This window comes from Oncorhynchus tshawytscha, unplaced genomic scaffold, assembly GCF_018296145.1.
Source record: "Oncorhynchus tshawytscha isolate Ot180627B unplaced genomic scaffold, Otsh_v2.0 Un_contig_4109_pilon_pilon, whole genome shotgun sequence".
Classification (NCBI taxonomy): domain Eukaryota; kingdom Metazoa; phylum Chordata; class Actinopteri; order Salmoniformes; family Salmonidae; genus Oncorhynchus; species Oncorhynchus tshawytscha.
In genome coordinates this window covers 90001-110000 of record NW_024609415.1, presented here as the reverse complement: position 1 = coordinate 110000, position 20000 = coordinate 90001, and the positions used below count along the sequence as shown (strand labels likewise).

At 46.6% G+C, this 20000-nt stretch overlaps 1 protein-coding gene and 1 long non-coding RNA gene across 4 annotated transcripts in view; one reads left to right on the top strand and one right to left on the bottom strand.

Moving 5' to 3' along the window:
• Positions 1-16548, top strand: part of tmod2 (tropomodulin 2) — a 60698-nt gene extending 44150 nt beyond the window's left edge. For both annotated transcript variants that reach the window (XM_042315201.1, XM_042315202.1), the window contains exons 4-10: positions 7156-7278; positions 7496-7573; positions 9192-9322; positions 9949-10056; positions 10996-11139; positions 12941-13085; positions 16131-16548. In XM_042315201.1, the coding sequence (XP_042171135.1) occupies positions 7156-7278; positions 7496-7573; positions 9192-9322; positions 9949-10056; positions 10996-11139; positions 12941-13085; positions 16131-16162 (761 nt within the window). In that variant the 3' untranslated portion in view covers positions 16163-16548. The remainder of the gene's footprint in view (positions 1-7155; positions 7279-7495; positions 7574-9191; positions 9323-9948; positions 10057-10995; positions 11140-12940; positions 13086-16130) is intronic.
• A 503-nt stretch (positions 16549-17051) lies between these two features.
• Positions 17052-18757, bottom strand: LOC121844753. 2 transcript variants are annotated; one of them, XR_006082158.1, is made up of 2 exons: positions 17408-18757; positions 17052-17206 (listed from the first exon to the last, which is right to left on the bottom strand). It is a non-coding gene; the product is annotated as an uncharacterized LOC121844753 (long non-coding RNA). The 2 variants fall into 2 exon arrangements; XR_006082159.1 differs by lacking the exon at positions 17052-17206 and adding an exon at positions 17299-17351.
• Between the last annotated feature and the right edge of the window lie 1243 nt (positions 18758-20000).

The following is a 20000-nucleotide window of genomic DNA, read 5'->3' as shown; positions in this document are numbered from 1 at the left end:
ACTGTTGACTGGTGACTGTTGACTGGTGACTGTTGACTGGTAACTGTTGACTGGTAACTGTTGACTGGTAACTGTTGACTGGTAACTGGTGACTGTTGACTGGTAACTGTTGACTGGTAACTGTTGACTGGTGACTGTTGACTGGTGACTGTTGACTGGTGACTGGAGACTGGTGACTGTTGACTGTTGACTGTTGACTGTTGACTGGTGACTGTTGACTGGTGACTGTTGACTGTTGACTGTTAACTGTAAAGGATTACGTGCTGATGGTGTTGGGGAGAATAGCAGCCTCTGTATGTAGCTGTGTGTTGTAACCTCTGGCCAACAAGTTAGTTGCCCCCAGCAGCAGCAGCAGCATAGAGGAGTTTAGACTTTACTCTCTGTTCTGTGACTTCCTGTCTCTGTCCTTCTGCTGCTGCTGGGTTTCCATGGCAATGCCTCCGGGCCCGACTGAAGGAGGGAGAGAGACGGGGAGGGAGGGAGAAAAGAGAGCGAGACGAGCGAGAGATGCAGACGGTCTTGTCTCCTCAGTCTGATGAAGATCTCCAGCTGTGTTATGTAAAGATGTCGGCTCTCTGTCTCTCTCACACACACACGCACACAAACCAAGACAAAGCAGAAGGGTTCATGGGTAGACGGTACACAGGACAGACAGAAATAGCAGCAACCAGAGAGAGCAGAGTAGAACACACTGTACCACTTAGATACAGTCCATCCTGCAGTAGAACACACTGTACCACTTAGATACAGTCCATCCTGCAGTAGAACACACTGTACCACTTAGATACAGTCCATCCTGTAGTAGAACACACTGTACCACTTAGATACAGTCCATCCTGCAGTAGAACACACTGTACCACTTAGATACAGTCCATCCTGTAGTAGAACACACTGTACCACTTAGATACAGTCCATCCTGCAGTAGAACACACCCACTTAGATACAGTCCATCCTGCAGTAGAACACACTGTACCACTTAGATACAGTCCATCCTGCAGTAGAACACACCCACTTAGATACAGTCCATCCTGCAGTAGAACACACTGTACCACTTAGATACAGTCCATCCTGCAGTAGAACACACCCACTTAGATACAGTCCATCCTGCAGTAGAACACACTGTACCACTTAGATACAGTCCATCCTGCAGTAGAACACACTGTACCACTTAGATACAGTCCATCCTGTAGTAGAACACACTGTACCACCTGCAGTAGATACAGTCCATCCTGCAGTAGAACACACTGTACCACTTAGATACAGTCCATCCTGCAGTAGAACACACTGTACCACTTAGATACAGTCCATCCTGCAGTAGAACACACTGTACCACTTAGATACAGTCCATCCTGCAGTAGAACACACTGTACCACTTAGATACAGTCAGTCCATCCTGTAGTAGAACACACTGTACCACTTAGATACAGTCAGTCCATCCTGTAGTAGAACACACTGTACCACTTAGATACAGTCCGTCCATCCTGCAGTAGAACACACTGTACCACTTAGATACAGTCTATCCTGCAGTAGAACACACTGTACCACTTAGATACAGTCCATCCTGCAGTAGAACACACTGTACCGCTTAGATACAGTCCATCCTGCAGTAGAACACACTGTACCGCTTAGATACAGTCCATCCTGCAGTAGAACACACTGTACCACTTAGATACAGTCCATCCTGCAGTAGAACACACTGTACCACTTAGATACAGTCCATCCTGCAGTAGAACACACTGTACCACTTAGATACAGTCCATCCTGCAGTAGAACACACTGTACCACTTAGATACAGTCCATCCTGCAGTAGAACACACTGTACCACTTAGATACAGTCCATCCTGCAGTAGAACACACTGTACCACTTAGATACAGTCCATCCTGCAGTAGAACACACTGTACCACTTAGATACAGTCCATCCTGCAGTAGAACACACTGTACCACTTAGATACAGTCCGTCCATCCTGCAGTAGAACACACTGTACCACTTAGATACAGTCCGTCCATCCTGCAGTAGAACACACTGTACCACTTAGATACAGTCCATCCTGCAGTAGAACACACTGTACCACTTAGATACAGTCCATCCTGCAGTAGAACACACTGTACCACTTAGATACAGTCCGTCCATCCTGCAGTAGAACACACTGTACCACTTAGATACAGTCCGTCCATCCTGCAGTAGAACACACTGTACCACTTAGATACAGTCCGTCCATCCTGCAGTAGAACACACTGTACCACTTAGATACAGTCCGTCCATCCTGCAGTAGAACACACTGTACCACTTAGATACAGTCCGTCCATCCTGCAGTAGAACACACTGTACCACTTAGATACAGTCCGTCCATCCTGCAGTAGAACACACTGTACCACTTAGATACAGTCCGTCCATCCTGCAGTAGAACACACTGTACCACTTAGATACAGTCCGTCCATCCTGCAGTAGAACACACTGTACCACTTAGATACAGTCCGTCCATCCTGCAGTAGAACACACTGTACCACTTAGATACAGTCCATCCTGCAATAGAACACACTGTACCACTTAGATACAGTCCATCCTGCAGTAGAACACACTGTACCACTTAGATACAGTCCATCCTGCAGTAGAACACACTGTACCACTTAGATACAGTCCATCCTGCAGTAGAACACACTTTACTAGCCCTTGATCTCTCTCTGTGTGTCTTGTCTCTGGCTCTGTTGGTGTGTTCTCTAAAGACCGTTGTAGTAGACACACATTAGCCGCTAGGAGTTAGCGTTATGGATAAAACAACCTCAGAATGAGTTGGAGCAGCTAATATACGTTAGCCGCTAGGAGTTAGCGTTATGGATAAAACAACCTCAGAATGAGTTGGAGCAGCTAATATACGTTAGCCGCTAGGAGTTAGCGTTATGGATAAAACAACCTCAGAACGAATTGGAGCAGCTAATATACGTTAGCCGCTAGGAGTTAGCGTTATGGATAAAACAACCTCAGAATGAGTTGGAGCAGCTAATATACGTTAGCCGCTAGGAGTTAGCGTTATGGATAAAACAACCTCAGAATGAGTTGGAGCAGCTAATATACGTTAGCCGCTAGGAGTTAGCATTATGGATAAAACGACCTCCAGAGACCCCAGAGCAGAAACATCATGACATCAATCTCAAACACAGCTCAGAGAAAATGAACTAAACAAGACAAGTACATGAGTAATGGAAATGTCTTGTGTGTGTTCATCGGTAAGATATGGGTTCTGGGGTGTGTGCTCTGGTTCGCTGGTGGTGATGTCATTCCTAGGTACAGTAATTACAGACTGGTGTATAGATATGCAGGCAGAGAGAGTGAGAGCACGGAAAATGTGTGTCATGGGAAATAGAATACTGTGTGTGTGTGTGTGTGTGTGTGTGTGTGTGTGTGTGTGTGTGTGTGTGTGTGTGTGTGTGTGTGTGTGTGTGTGTGTGTGTGTGTGTGTGTGTGTGTGTGTGTGTGCATGAAACATTGACTAATGTAGTGTTAGTTCAAATAGACACAATTGAGAATAATGATAGCTGTATTATACAATTACAGACTGGAACACACACACACACACACACACACACACACGCGGACAGTCAGGGCTAAGCAGTCGATGTGCTTCCTAGAGGAACAATATAACCCGTCCAGATAGGAAGGGTTGGAGCAGGGGTGTCAAACATACGACCCGCGGGCTGGATCCGGCCAATCCGTCCCTCGGCGTGGGTTTGAGTACAACAAAAATAAATACACTAAATGTTGTTTCTGTTGGGGAAACAAACTCAATATACTTTAATATGACTCAAACCAAATCGAACCTGTACAACTAATAATGGACATAGAGTCATACAGTTTGACTGTGTCCAACTCTGATAAACACCAGAATGAGACAGTCAAGGAGCATCAAATTCCCCCAAAATGATAGAGGATCTTTCTTTCTTTTTTGCCAATTTTGATGGTAAGGAAATATAACCAATTTTCATTGCGGACCTCGTTGAAGACCGAATGCAGCCCCGGGGATTTAACACTAGATGGGTCCTGAATCTCCCCTGGGTTCAACACTAGTATGGTCCTGAATCTCCCTGGGTTCAACACTAGTATGGTCCTGAATCTCCCCTGGGTTCAACACTAGTAGGGTCCTGAATCTCCCCTGGGTTCAACACTAGTAGGGTCCTGAATCTCCCCTGGGTTCAACACTAGTAGGGTCCTGAATCTCCCTCCCCTGGGTTCAACACTAGTCCTGAATCTCCCCTGGGTTCAACACTGAGGGTCCTCTCCCCTGGGTTCAACACTAGCAGGGTCCCCCCTGGGTTCAACACTAGTAGGGTCCTGAATCTCCCCTGGGTTCAACACTAGTAGGGTCCTGAATCTCCCCTGGGTTCAACACTAGTAGGGTCCTGAATCTCCCCTGGGTTCAACACTACTAGGGTCCTGAATCTCCCCTGGGTTCAACACTAGTAGGGTCCTGAATCTCCCCTGGGTTCAACACTAGTAGGGTCCTGAATCTCCCCCCTGGGTTCAACACTAGTAGGGTCCTGAATCTCCCCTGGGTTCAACACTAGTAGAGTCCTGAATCTCCCTGGGTTCAACACTAGTAGGGTCCTGAATCTCCCCTGGGTTCAACACTAGTAGGGTCTCCCTGAATCTCCCCCTGGGTTCAACACTAGTAGGGTTCTGAATCTCCCTGGGTTCAACACTAGTAGGGTCCTGAATCTCCCCTGGGTTCAACACTAGTAGGTTCCTGAATCTCCCTGGGTTCAACACTAGTAGGGTCCTGAATCTCCCCTGGGTTCAACACTAGTAGGGTCCTGAATCTCCCCTGGGTTCAACACTAGTAGGGTCCTGAATCTCCCTGGGTTCAACACTAGTAGGGTCCTGAATCTCCCCTGGGTTCAACACTAGTAGGGTCCTGAATCTCCCTGGGTTCAACACTAGTAGGGTCCTGAATCTCCCCTGGGTTCAACACTAGTAGGGTCCTGAATCTCCCCTGGGTTCAACACTAGCAGGGTCCTGAATCTCCCCTGGGTTCAACACTAGCAGGGTCCTGAATCTCCCCTGGGTTCAACACTAGTAGGGTCCTGATCTCCCACTGGGTTCAACACTAGTAGGGTCCTGTATCTCCCCTGGGTTCAACACTAGTAGGGTCCTGTATCTCCCCTGGGTTCAACACTAGTAGGGTCCTGAATCTCCCCTGGGTTCAACACTAGATGGGTCCTGAATCCTGGAATCTTTTAAGTGGGATTTTGGGAAAGTTACTCAGGTTTCGCAACTCTAGACTCTAAAGCAGGGATGGGCAACTGGCAGATCAATCCCACCCCCCCGTCGGGGTCTCAACTTACTGTTGACAGTTAGATAAGTAGAATACACAAGTTGCAATTTCTAAATTTGGTTGTGCATAAGCAGTTTTTCCTGCTTATGTCATTCACTGATAGTCAGTCAATTAGCCCATGTCAGCAAACACACATGTTTAGGCTGCTAAGTTAGTTTTGCGGGCAGCTATCTAAACTTGTTATCACGGTTGACTTACCGGCCGGAGGACACGCTGTACCATTTAGATTTTTGGTAGTTCGTCTCACTCAGATATCATATTAAAAACTGTAAACATTTCCCCTTCATCCTATGGCTAGATGTGGTGAAAAAATATACACAGACCAAAGATAAGTAGAAAATAGATCAATAAAACCCTTCTTCAAAACATCTAACTGAATGTAGATTTGAGAATGGGCTATTGGCACCATTTCTTTATGCATTGAGTGTTATTATGACATTATTTGTAACAATGCAGAGTTTGTTTCTGGAGCAAAAAGGGTCTTGGGGGCTCCCGAGTGGTGCAGTGGTCTAAGGGAATGTTTGAGGTGTCACTACAGACCCGGGTTTGATCCCAGGCTGTGTCACAACTGACTGTGACCAGGAGTCCCATAGGCCCAGCGTTGTCCGGGTTAGTGGAGGGTTTGACCGGGGGGGGACTTTAGATGGCTTATCGTGCTCTAGCGACTCCTTATGGCAGGCCGGGCACCTGCAGGCTGACTTTGATTGTCAGTTGGATGGTGTTTCCTCCGACACATTGGTGCGGCTGGGTTAAGCTGACAGATGTTTGGAAGCTCATTTTGGCAAGTCATGTTTCGGAGGACGCTTGAATCAACCTTTGCCTTTCCCAAGCCAGTTGGGAAGTTTCAATGAGACAAGATCAAGAATTGGATATGATGAAATTGGGGTGAGAAAGGGTGGTAGAATGAGAGAGAGAGAGAGAGCGAGAAAAAAAAAAAGGAGCGTCTGTACAGCTGAGTTCTGTCCAGGGCCCTGGGCAAGAATATTTGAGGCTTCCATCTTCGCGGTCAAGAAAACATTTAGTGGTTTTAAAGCTAATTTCCTACAATTCTACGCATTTTGACATGGCTAATGTTGTGTTCTTATGCTCCAAACATATTAACAAATTCAATGACTGTCTGATTGTCTAGCTTTTATTTTGGTAATTGGAAGTCCTCGTTATAGGCTATTTAAAAAAAATATATATATATATATACATCCATTTTGTATTTGGTTTAGTAGTTTTAGTTTACCCTGAAAGCATTTTAACATCCCAAGTAGTTTTTGAACCACTGCTGAGGATGGGAGGAGAAAAAAAGGGCGATACTCATAGACAGATACTCATAGACTTCCAGTCATTGTGCTAACGCTAGTTAGCAACTTCCTTTAAACTGCACGCGGAGACATAAAAATGATATCAGTGAGTTCATCTGACTCCCTTTCAACTCCAGCTACTACTAACTTATTGGTTGTTGTTTCATATTCGGTATTGACTATATTGATGAGTTTATTAGCAGGGGTGATTGTTTATCTGTCTCTCTGGACAGGAAAAATAAACAGTGGTTCTCTGGCTGACCGCCTTCGCTTCTGCAGTGCATTGTGGTCCTTCCTGTGTCAGCTGGGGAATGACCTGTACAGAAGAGACCAGAGGGTCAACAGGAAGTTGGATACATCTGCCTAGTCAGGTTCTCACTCTTCTCTCCCTTTCCCTCTCTCCCATCTCCTCTCTCTCTCTCCCTTTCCCTCTCTCCCATCTCCTCTCTCTCTCTCTCTCTCTCTCCCTTTCCCTCTCTCCCATCTCCTCTCTCTCTCTCCCATATCTTCCCTCTCGCTCTGCCTCTCTCTGTAGGCAAGGCATTTGTTCCCAAGCAGCGGCCCATCGAGTCTCGTCAGGAAGACGTAACGACCCTTGACCCGGAACTAGAAGAGGCCCTGTCCAGTGCTACCGACACTGAACTCTGTGACCTGGCAGGTAAGGGGGAGGGGGTAGGTAGGCTGTCTTCTTAGGGACAGAGAGACACAGCCTCGCTCTCGCTCTCTCTGCGTTAGAAGGATCTGTGTATCTTACTGTCTCCAGTCTCTCCAAGCACAGCTAAATGCTAAATACAGGAGTCTTTCATACACACTGTCAGCCAGGCTTGTCCCATGGTACACACACACTAAGTCTGTTGTTGTGTGTTTGTCCACAGCCATCCTAGGTGTCCATACCCTGGTGACCAGCACCCAGAGCTACGATGGAACCAGCAGTAAAGACGGAGGATACAACAGTGAGTACACAACCACAATGTAACCATAACACAACCACAATGTAACCATAACACAACCACAATGTAGCCACAACACAACCACAATGTAACCATAACACAACCACAATGTAGCCACAACACAACCACAATGTAACCACAACACAACCACAATGTAACCACAACACAACCACAATGTAACCACAACACAACCACAATGTAACCACAACGTAACCACAATGTAACCATAACACAACCACAATGTAACCACAACCACAACGTAACCACAATGTAACCACAACACAACCACAATGTAACCACAACACAACCACAATGTAACCACAACACAACCACAATGTAACCACAACACAACCACAATGTAATCACAACACAACCACAATGTAACCACAACACAACCACAATGTAACCACAACCACAATGTAAACACAACCACACAACCACAATGTAACCACAACACAACCACAATGTAACCACAACACAACCACAATGTAACCACAACACAACCACAAACCACAATGTAACCACAACACAACCACAATGTAACCACAACACAACCACAATGTAACCACAACACAACCACAATGTAACCACAACACAACCACAATGTAACCACAACACAACCATAACACAACCACAATGTAACCACAACACAACCACAATGTAACCACAACACAACCACAATGTAACCACAACACAACCACAATGTAACCACAACACAACCACAATGTAACCACAACCACAATGTAACCATAACACAACCACAATGTAACCACAACACAACCACAATGTAACCACAACACAACCACAATGTAACCACAACACAACCACAATGTAACCACAACACAACCACAATGTAACCACAACACAACCACAATGTAACCACAACACAACTACAATGTAACCACAACACAACCACAATGTAACCACAACGTAACCACAACGTAACCACAACACAACCTCAATGTAACCTCAACGTAAACACAGTTACCACCATGTTTTATTTTTATTTATTTATTTATTTATCCGTTATTTTACCAGGTAAAGTTGACTGAGAACACGTTCTCATTTGCAGCAACGACCTGGGGAACAGTTACAGGGGAGAGGAGGGGGATTAATGAGCCAATTGTAAACTGGGGATTATTAGGTGACCGTGATGGTTTGAGGGCCAGATTGGGAATTTAGCCAGGACACCGGGGTTAACACCCCTACTCTTACGATAAGTGCCATGGGATCTTTAATGACCTCAGTCAGGACACCCGTTTAACGTCCCATCCGAAAGACAGCACCCTACACAGGGCAGTGTCCCCAATCACTGCCCTGGGGGATTGGGATATTTTTTAGACCAGAGGAAAGAGTGCCTCCTACTGGCCCTCCAACACCACTTCCAGCAGCATCTGGTCTCCCATGTGACCGCTACACTACTAACCCCAACATAACCACAATGTAACCACAACGTAACCTCAATGTAACCTCAACGTAAACACAGTTACCACCATGTAACCGCTACACTACTAACCCCAACATAACCAGGGTTATATTGGCTCTAGGTTCCACCTGGTTGTTTGGTGACCAGGCCTCCTATATAAATGAGGTGTGATGGATACAGATGAATATATTTCAGACGTGGTGAAGGGGGAGAAGATGAACCCCGTGTTTGATGAGCCTCCCAACCCCACTAACGTAGACGACACTCTGCAGAGGATAAAAAACAACGACGCTGCGCTGACGGAGGTTAACCTCAACAACATCAAGGTACACACACACACAGACGCACACGCAGACACAGACACACACACACACACACACACAGACACAGACAGACACACAGACACACACACAGACACACACACACACACACACACACAGACACACACAGACACACACACACACACACACAGACAGACACACACGCACACACGCACACGCAGACACACACACGCACGCACACACACACACACACACAGCACGCACGCACACACAGACACGCACGCACACACACAGACGCAGACACACACACACACAAACACACAGACACACACACGCAGACACACACACGCAGACACACGCACACGCAGACACACGCACACGCACACACACACGCACGCACACACACACACACGCAGACACACACACACAGCACACACACACACACGCACAGACACGCGCGCACACACACACACACACACGCAGACACACACACAGACACACGCAGCACACACACACACACGCAGACACACGCACACACGCGCACACGCACGCACACACGCTTGCAGACACACAGAAACACACACATTTTATATATATATATATATATAAACTCACTGACACACACACAATGAGACAAGATGTGATTCTCCTGTATTTTCCTGGTATTCCAGAACATTCCCATTCCCACGCTGAAGGAGTTTGCCAAGGCCATGGAGAGGAACACACACGTCAAGAAGTTCAGCCTCGCCGCCACACGGAGCAACGACCCCATCGCTGTGGTGGGTGTCTGTATGTCTGTCTGTAGGTGCCTGTCTGTATGTGCCTGTCTGTCTGTCTGGGTGTCTGTATGTCTGTCTGTATGTGCCTGTCTGTCTGTCTGGGTGTCTGTATGTCTGTCTGTATGTGCCTGTCTGTCTGTATGTCTGTATGTCTGTAGGTCTGTCTGTCTGGGTGTCTGTCTGTCTGTCTGTCTATATGTCTGTCTGGGTGTCTGTAGGTGTCTGTCTGTCTGTAGGTGTCTGTCTGTCTGTCTGTAGGTGTCTGTCTGTCTGTCTGTGCAAGTGTCTGGTGTCTGTCTGTAGCTGTCTGTCTGTCTGTCTGTAGTCTGTGTCTGTCTGTCTGTCTGTAGGTGTCTGTCTGTATGTCTGTCTGTCTGTCTGTAGGTGTCTGTCTGTCTGTCTGTCTGTGGGTGTCTGTCTGTCTGTCTGTCTCTGTATGTCTGTCTGTAGGTGCTCTGTCTGTCTGTCTGTGGGTGTTTATGGGCTGTCTGTCTCTGTCTGTAGGTGCCTGTGTGTCTGTCTGTCTGTCTGTAGGTGTCTGTATGTCTGTCTGTCTGTATGTCTGTCTGTAGGTGCCTGTCTGGGTGTCTGGATGTCTGTCTGTTTGGGTGTCTGGGTGCCTGTCTGTCTGTCTGGGTGTCTGTCTGTCTGTCTGTCTGTCTGTCTGTCTGTCTGTCTGTGGGTGTCTGTCTGTCTGGGTGTCTGTCTGTCTGGTGTCTGTCTGTCTGTGGGTGTCTGTCTGTCTGTGGGTGTCTATGTCTGTCTGTGGATGTCTGTCTGTCTGTGGGTGTCTGTCTGTCTGTGGGTGTCTGTCTGTCTGTGGGTGTCTGGCTATCTGTCTGGGTGTCTGTCTGTGGGTGCTGGCTGTCTGTCTGTGGGTAGGGAAGAAGTGTGTGCAGGTTTTTGCTCCAACCCACTCCTAACTACCCCCCCTTCCAGGCGATGAGTGAGATGCTGAAGGAGAACAAGTCGTTGCGGAGTCTCAACCTGGAGTCTAACTTCATCACCAGCGCTGGTGCTGCTGCTCTGGTGGACTCTCTCCGAGACAACGACACACTGACTGAGATCAAGATAGACAACCAGGTAACACACACACACACACACACACACACACTGACTGAGATCAAGATAGACAACCAGGTTACACACACACACACACACATCACACTAAATATACACACGCGCACACACACACTCACTGAGATCAAGATAGACAACCAGGTAGCACACACACACACACACATCACACACACACTCACTGTCACTGAGATCAAGATAAACAACCAGGTAATACACACACTAAATACACACATACATGATCACACTAACTATACACACACACACAACTCACTACAGGGTTTTTGTCCAATTTTTCAGGATGGTAAAACGTTTTCAGCTGGAACGTAAAACCAGATCTAAAGTAAACACAGAAAGATCATCTAACAGTCACCGAACATTTAGCACGTCAGGAGAATCTAGAATTCAAAAACATTTGTCGTGATGTCATTTAGTTACAACGTTTGAGTCACTCAGATTGCTTAAGACATGGCAAAATGTGTAGAATTCAAATGTTCTGTCAGCCACATGGCAAAATGTGTAGGATTCAAATGTTCTGTCAGCCACATGGCAAAATGTGTAGGATTCAAATGTTCTGTCAGCCACATGGCAAAATGTGTAGGATTCAAATGTTCTGTCAGCCACATGGCAAAATGTGTAGGATTCAAATGTTCTCTCAGCCACATGGCAAAATGTGTAGGATTCAAATGTTCTGTCAGCCACATGGCAAAATGTGTAAATTCAAATGTTCTGTCAGACATGGCAAAATGTCAAATGTTCTGTCAGCCACATGGCAAAATGTGTGAATTCAAATGTTCTGTCAGCCACATGGCAAAATGTGTAGGATTCAAATGTTCTGTCAGCCACATGGCAAAATGTGTAGGATTCAAATGTTCTGTCAGCCACATGGCAAAATGTGTAGGATTCAAATGTTCTGTCAGCCACATGGCAAAATGTGTAGGATTCAAATGTTCTCTCAGCCACATGGCAAAATGTGTAGGATTCAAATGTTCTCTCAGCCACATGGCAAAATGGTGTTCAAATGTTCTCTCAGCCACATCAAATGTTCAAATGTTCTCAGCCACATGGCAAAATGGTGTAGGATTCAAATGTTCTCTCAGCCACATGGCAAAATGTGTAGGATTCAAATGTTCTCTCAGCCACATGGCAAAATGGTGTAGGATTCAAATGTTCTCTCAGCCACATGGCAAAATGTGTAGGATTCAAATGTTCTCAGCCACATGGCAAAATGCCAGCCACATGGCAAAATGTGTAGGATTCAAATGTTCTGTCAGCCACATGGCAAAATGCCAAATGTTCATGGCAAAATGTGTAGAATTCAAATGTTCTCTCAGCCACATGGCAAAATGTGTAGAATTCAAATGTTCTCTCAGCCACATGGCAAAATGTGTAGGATTCAAATGTTCTCTCAGCCACATGGCAAAATGTGTAGGATTCAAATGTTCTCTCAGCCACATGGCAAAATGTCTCTCAGCCACATGGCAAAATGTGTAGAATTCAAATGTTCTCTCAGGCAAAATGTGTACATGGCAAAATGTGTAGGATTCAAATGTTCTCTCAGCCACATGGCAAAATGTGTAGAATTCAAATGTTCTCTCAGCCACATGGCAAAATGTGTAGAATTGCAGGAAGATAACTTTAAAACGGCTACATTTTGTCATTGTGGTCAACAGGAGGGCATCTAAAAAATGTTGGTCGGTGACGCACTGTTGACTACTCCAGGAGTCAGACCAAGCGGAGTGTGTGTGTGTGGTTCTTGATGTGTGTGTGTGTGGTTCTTGACGTGTGTGTGTGTGTGTCTCTACAGAGGCAGCAGCTGGGGACTTCAGTAGAGATGGAGATGGCTAAGATGCTGGAGGACAACAACAGCATAGTGAAGTTCGGCTACCACTTCTGTCAGCAAGGCCCGCGGGCTAGAGCTGCTGCTGCTATCACCAAGAACAATGACCTGAGTAAGAACACACACACACACCATCACTCAGCTTTTAGGATTGGCCTCTTTTGGGTTCAGGGTATGATATGTACTCCTTTATGATGTCATATCAGTCAGACTGACTATAACAGTATATTATACTATAACACAGTATATTATACAGTCAGACTGACTACACAGTCAGACTGACAGGGTTGACTATAACACAGTATATTATACTACAGTCAGACTGACTATAACACAGTATATTATACTACAGTCAGACTGACAGGGTTACTATAACACAGTATATTATACTACAGTCAGACTGACAGGGTTACTATAACACAGTATATTATACTACAGTCAGACTGACAGGGTTACTATAACACAGTATATTATACTACAGTCAGACTGACAGGGTTACTATAACACAGTATATTATACTACAGTCAGACTGACAGGGTTACTATAACACAGTATATTATACTACAGTCAGACTGACAGGGTTACTATAACACAGTATATTATACTACAGTCAGACTGACTATAACACAGTATATTATACTACAGTCAGACTGACATGGTTACTATAACACAGTATATTATACTACAGTCAGACTGACAGGGTTACTATAACACAGTATATTATACTACAGTCAGTCTGACAGGGTTACTATAACACAGTATATTATACTACAGTCAGACTGACAGGGTTACTATAACACAGTATATTATACTACAGTCAGACTGACTATAACACAGTATATTATACTACAGTCAGACTGACTATAACACAGTATATTATACTACAGTCAGACTGACAGGGTTACTATAACACAGTATATTATACTACAGTCAGACTGACTATAACACAGTATATTATACTACAGTCAGACTGACTATAACACAGTATATTATACTACAGTCAGACTGACAGGGTTACTATAACACAGTATATTATACTACAGTCAGACTGACAGGGTTACTATAACACAGTATATTATACTACAGTCAGACTGACAGGGTTACTATAACACAGTATATTATACTACAGTCAGACTGACTATAACACAGTATATTATACTACAGTCAGTCTGACAGGGTTACTATAACACAGTATATTATACTACAGTCAGACTGACACAGTATATTATACTACAGCCAGATTGACTATAACACAGTATGTTATACTACAGTCAGTCTGACAGGGTTACTATAACAGTGTTATATCATAATTCTACCATCTCAAAGACACATTTCCAGCTGTTTCCATGGTATACGCAGACTACAGGGTGGATTTGGTTCATGTTGTTTTATACCCAGGGCTTTGTTGAGGACTATAACACAGTATATTTAGCTTCTCTTCTTGAAGACGGACTTTTCTTCTAGTCCTGTTGAAAGAGCTCTTCCTCCTTTCTTTCCTGTCGACTTGACATTGTTCCTCTAACCTACTGTCCTGTCTGAAGCCCAGGGCCTCTCTCCTCTTGTCCCAGTCTGAAGCCCAGGGCCTCTCTCCTCTTGTCCCGTCTGAAGCCCAGGGCCTCTCTCCTACTGTCCTGTCTGAAGCCCAGGGCCTCTCTCCTCCTGTCCTGTCTGAAGCCCTGGGCCTCTCTCCTACTGTCCTGTCTGAAGCCCTGGGCCTCTCTCCTCCTGTCCTGTCGGAAGCCCTGGGCCTCTCTCCTCTTGTCCCGTCTGAAGCCCTGGGCCTCTCTCCTACTGTCCTGTCTGAAGCCCTGGGCCTCTCTCCTCCTGTCCTGTCTGAAGCCCAGGGCCTCTCTCCTGTCCCAGTCTGAAGCCCAGGGCCTCTCTCTCCTGTCCTGTCTGAAGCCCAGGGCCTCTCTCCTCTGTCTTGACTGAAGCCCAGGGCCTCTTTCCTCTTCTGTCTTGACTGAAGCCCTGGGCCTCTCTCCTCCTGTCTTGTCTGAAGCCCTGGGCCTCTCTCCTCCTGTCCTGTCTGAACCCCTGGGCCTCTCTCCTCCTGTCCTGTCTGAAGCCCAGGGCCTCTCTCCTCCTGTCCTGTCTGAAGCCCAGGGCCTCTCTCCTCCTGTCCTGTCTGAAGCCCAGGGCCTCTCTCCTCCTGTCCTGTCTGAAGCCCTGGGCCTCTCTCCTCCTGTCCTGTCTGAAGCCCAGGGCCTCTCTCCTCCTGTCCTGTCTGAAGCCCTGGGCCTCTCTCCTCCTGTCCTGTCTGAAGCCCTGGGCCTCTCTCCTCCTGTCCTGTCTGAAGCCCTGGGCCTCTCTCCTCCTGTCCTGTCTGAAGCCCAAGGCCTCTCTCCTCTCCTCCTGTCTGAAGCCCAAGGCCTCTCTCCTCTTGTCCTGTCTGAAGCCCAGGGCCTCTCTCCTCTGTCCTGTCTGAAGCCCTGGGCCTCTCTCCTACTGTCTTGACTGAAGCCCAAGGCCTCTCCTCTCCTCCTGTCTGAAGCCCAAGGCCTCTCTCCTCCTGTCCTGTCTGAAGCCCTGGGCTGGTCTCCTACTGTCCTGTCTGAAGCCCTGGGCCTCTCTCCTACTGTCTTGACTGAAGCCCAAGGCCTTTGACCTCTCCTCCTGTCTGAAGCCCAAGGCCTCTCTCCTCTTGTCCTGTCTGAAGCCCTGGGCCTCTCTCCTCCTGTCCTGTCTGAAGCCCAGGCTCTCTCCTCTTGACTGAGGCTCCTTTGACCTCTCCGTCTGAAGCCCAAGGCCTCTTTCTTGTCCTGTCTGAAGCCCTGGGCCTGGTTTGACTCCTCCTGTCCTGTCTGAAGCCCTGGTTTCTTCCTGTTAGCATAAGGCTAGTTTGACCTCTTCGTTAGCATAAGGCTGGTTTGACCTCTTCGTTAGCATAAGGCTGGTTTGACTCTGACGTGGGCTGGTTTGACTGACGTAGGCTGGTTTGACTATCCGTTAGCATAAGGCTGGTTTGACTTCTTTGTTAGCAAAAGGCTATGCACTGTAAAATCATAGGGTTGGACTCCTCTGTCTCTTCTGACCAGCACGGGACTGTTTTAGGATTGTTTGATCACCATGTTGTTTGCTGTGTTTTGATCAAGTTTCTCACTGTACAATTCCTCCTTGTCCTCTTCTCCTTGTCCTCTTCCTGTCTTCTCTCCAGTCCGCAAGAGGCGAGTGGAGGGGGACCAGTAAGGGGCGGAGCCTGTCATGTCTCCCAGATCTGTCCCGTCGTCTCATCTCGCCGTATGGAATACATTTTCAGCCAATCCCCTGGTCTCATCTCACCGTGGACGTTAAGTCTTGTGCCAAAACCCGGAGCAAGGCGCCCTCAACCAGACGGGGACTGCGAATCCCAAATGGCACCCTTGTTCCCTACGTAGTGCACTACTTTTGATCCGAGCCCTAGGGGCTGTGATCGTGCCCTATAGAGAATAGGGTTCCATTTGAGACGCAGGTAACATCATCTATCTGAGGAGAAGAGAAATAACTGGAATAGCTCTCTCTAGTACCTACATATCTATACACACGTTGTTGTTATTATTATTATTATTGTTTATTATACTATTGTTAGAACTACAGCTGTACATCTTATTGTTTAGTTTTTTCAGGCGCTTTCTTTTTTTTTATTTTCTCTGAATGATTTATTTTCTGTTTTTACTGTGTTTAGAGCAACATGAACAGTACTGTAATCTAACCAAGTAACCATGGTTTTAAACATACTATCCTAACCTCTGACCTCTAACCCTACAGTGGTATAGGGCCCTGACCTCCAGCCCCTACAGTGGTACGGGACAGGCCTCCCTAGCTAGACTGCTGTATCTCTTGGTTCTGAAAGCTCTTGGTTCTGATCAGTGCTTCCTACACAGGGGGAAGAGAGAGGTTGATGTGATGGTGTCTGTTAACCTCCTGGGGTGAATGTGGTGGGTTGTCCTGGTAGGGCCGTCTGTTAACCTCCTGGGGTGGATGTGGTGGGTTGTCCTGGTAGGGCTGTCTGTTAACCTCCTGGGGTGGATGTGGTGGGTTGTCCTGGTAGGGCTGTCTGTTAACCTCCTGGGTATGTGGTGGGTTGTCCTGGTAGGGCTGTCTGTTAACCTCCTGGGGTGGATGTGGTGGGTTGTCCTGGTAGGGCTGTCTGTTAACCTCCTGGGGTGGATGTGGTGGGTTGTCCTGGTAGGGCTGTCTGTTAACCTCCTGGGGTGGATGTGGTGGGTTGTCCTGGTAGGGCCGTCTGTTAACCTCCTGGGGTGGATGTGGTGGGTTGTCCTGGTAGGGCTGTCTGTTAACCTCCTGGGGTTGGATGTGGTGGGTTGTCCTGGTAGGGCTGTCTGTTAACCTCCTGGGGTGGATGTGGTGGGTTGTCCTGGTAGGGCTGTCTGTTAACCTCCTGGGGTGGATGTGGTGGGTTGTCCTGGTAGGGCCGTCTGTTATTCTGTTAACCTCCTGGGGTGGATGTGGTGGGTTGTCCTGGTAGGGCCGTCTGTTAACCTCCTGGGGTGGATGTGGTGGGTTGTCCTGGTAGGGCTGTCTGTTAACCTCCTGGGGTGGATGTGGTGGGTTGTCCTGGTAGGGCCGTCTGTTAACCTCCTGGGGTGGATGTGGTGGGTTGTCCCGGTAGGGCCGTCTGTTAACCTCCTGGGGTGGATGTGGTGGGTTGGTACAGCTGTAGTGTACTCTGAGGAGTGTATGAGAACAGCTGCCTCTCTGAAAAAGTCTCAAGCCCTGAAGAACGTTTATAGATGTCTTAATACTGTCGTAAAGAATTTAAAGTCTTAAAGAATTAAAGTCTTACAATTGATAATATGGTGGATCTCTTTCAAACTCAACAGTTTTAAAAAAAATCGATTCAGACTCAGATTTAATGTGTTTATTTTTATTTCCCTCTTTATGTCACTGGGAAACGTATGTGGATGTTATTTAACCAAGTAAATACGAGGTTTTTAATCCACGACGATGAAGCATTGACCTGATCTTCTGTTCTCCTGTTATTGGTCTGGCGTGAACGTCAGCTCAACCAATGGGCTTCTCCGATACTGAACCATGCCAAAGACTAATGTGCAGCGCTTACATACATACTGGAGGAGATGCAACTCCATGTCACTATATTCTCTTTAGATTACACATATCCTGTCAGAGAGTAGGTTAGATTAGACTGAAAACATCTGGGTTCATTACACTTTTTTTAATTTGATGTGCACAGTGTCGTGTACAATGTCTTCATTTTTGATGTGCACTGTGTTCCTTCTCTCTGCTGGGCTGTTGTTGCTTATGGCGATGGAACAAGCAAAGATGGCCGTCAGTGGGGCAGTGTCTGTGTGAAGGAATGTCATGGTAATGGGAGAGACGCAGGAGAGAGCAACACACCACACACTGAGTGGCCTGGAAGCGGCTCCTGGAAGCGGCTCCTGGAAGCGGCTCCTGGAAGCGGCTCCTGGAAGCGGCTCCTGGAAGCGGCTCCTGGAAGCGGCTCCTGGAAGCGGCTCCTGGAAGCGGCTCCTGGAAGCGGCTCCTGGCCCTGGCATGTTACTCACTATGGAAGAAAACAGCATGCTGTGTTTAAACTCAGCTGGATTCTCCTGAGAACACTAGCCTGCTGTAAAACAGACAAAATACAGCTGGATGTTGACACTCACCATTTTATAGAGAATTACAAACTGGGTGGTTCAAGCCCTGAATGCTGATTGGCTGACAGCCATGGTACATCAGACCGTATACCACGGGTATGACAAAACATTTAATTTTTACTGCTCTAATTACATTGGTAACCAGTTTCTAATAGCAATAAGGCACCTTGGGGGTTTATATGGCTAATATACCACGGCTAAGGGCTGTGTCAAGGCACTCCACGCTGCGTCGTGCCTAAGAACAACCCTTAGCTGTGGTATATTGGCACTACAGGGGGGCTGTGCCTTATTGCTTAATTACAGGCTGGCCTCCTGGACTCACATGAATCCTACTGGACCAAAACTGCTGAATCTGTGTCCAGGAAACTGGTCCTATGTGTTGTTAATGTGGTAATCTGGAGTAGGATGTCCTCATGTTGAGATCATGTGGTTTGTCTGGACCAATACGATGCTCATGTTTAGTTTCTTAATCACATCTGGTGAACCAGCCAGTTAGTCAGTCTTGATTCTGTGGGTGGGATAGAGCGATGTGATTGGCTGACTAAGGTTATTTGGAGTGATGCTGTCTGCTTAACTATAATGTCTGAATCCCAAATGGTTCCCTGTTCCTTATATGGTGTGCTTCCTGTTGACCAGGGCCCATAGGGTGTAACCCAGGCTATAGTAACCTGGCTCTGTGCTCTGCTCTGTCCATAATCTGATCTTAATCATGTATATTGTTATAGTTGACCATCTCATCATGTTTAACCCTCACACACATTCCACACCGTCACACACACACCTGTGTGTATCAAGGAAATGTAAAGATTATTTCAATTTTTTTTTTTTTGTTGAATGTTGAAGCTCCATGTCTGAGACTAAAGAGTAGAGGAAGTAGGAAGCTGTACTGTTAATATTAACCACCAAGCCTGGTAGAAAGGCCATGTCAACTATAATACGTCCTCAACCAATAAATGTTTTTACATACGCTGTCCCTCTCTGTTGTCTTCACGTTTCATCCATGTGGTTCATTTTATAGTGCTACTGAATTCAATTCAATAACTTTTTGTATTGTTTCCCAAGGTGAACTTTTATGGTGTTGTAATTTTATTTTTTATTTTACCTTTATTTAACTAGACAAGTCAGTTAAGAACACATTCTTATTTTCAATTACAGCCTAGGAACAGTGGGTTAACTGCCTGTTCAGGGGCAGAACGACAGATTTGTACCTTGTCAGCTCGGGGGTTTGAACTCGCAACCTTCCGGTTACTAGTCCAACGCTCTAACCACTAGGCTACCCTGCCGCCTCTACGCTCTAACCACTAGGCTACCCTGCCGCCTCTACGCTCTAACCACTAGGCTACCCTGACGTAATCAATGTCTTTGTTCCAAGAAGAGAAATCCGTCTCAACATCATGCATTTATCAGAT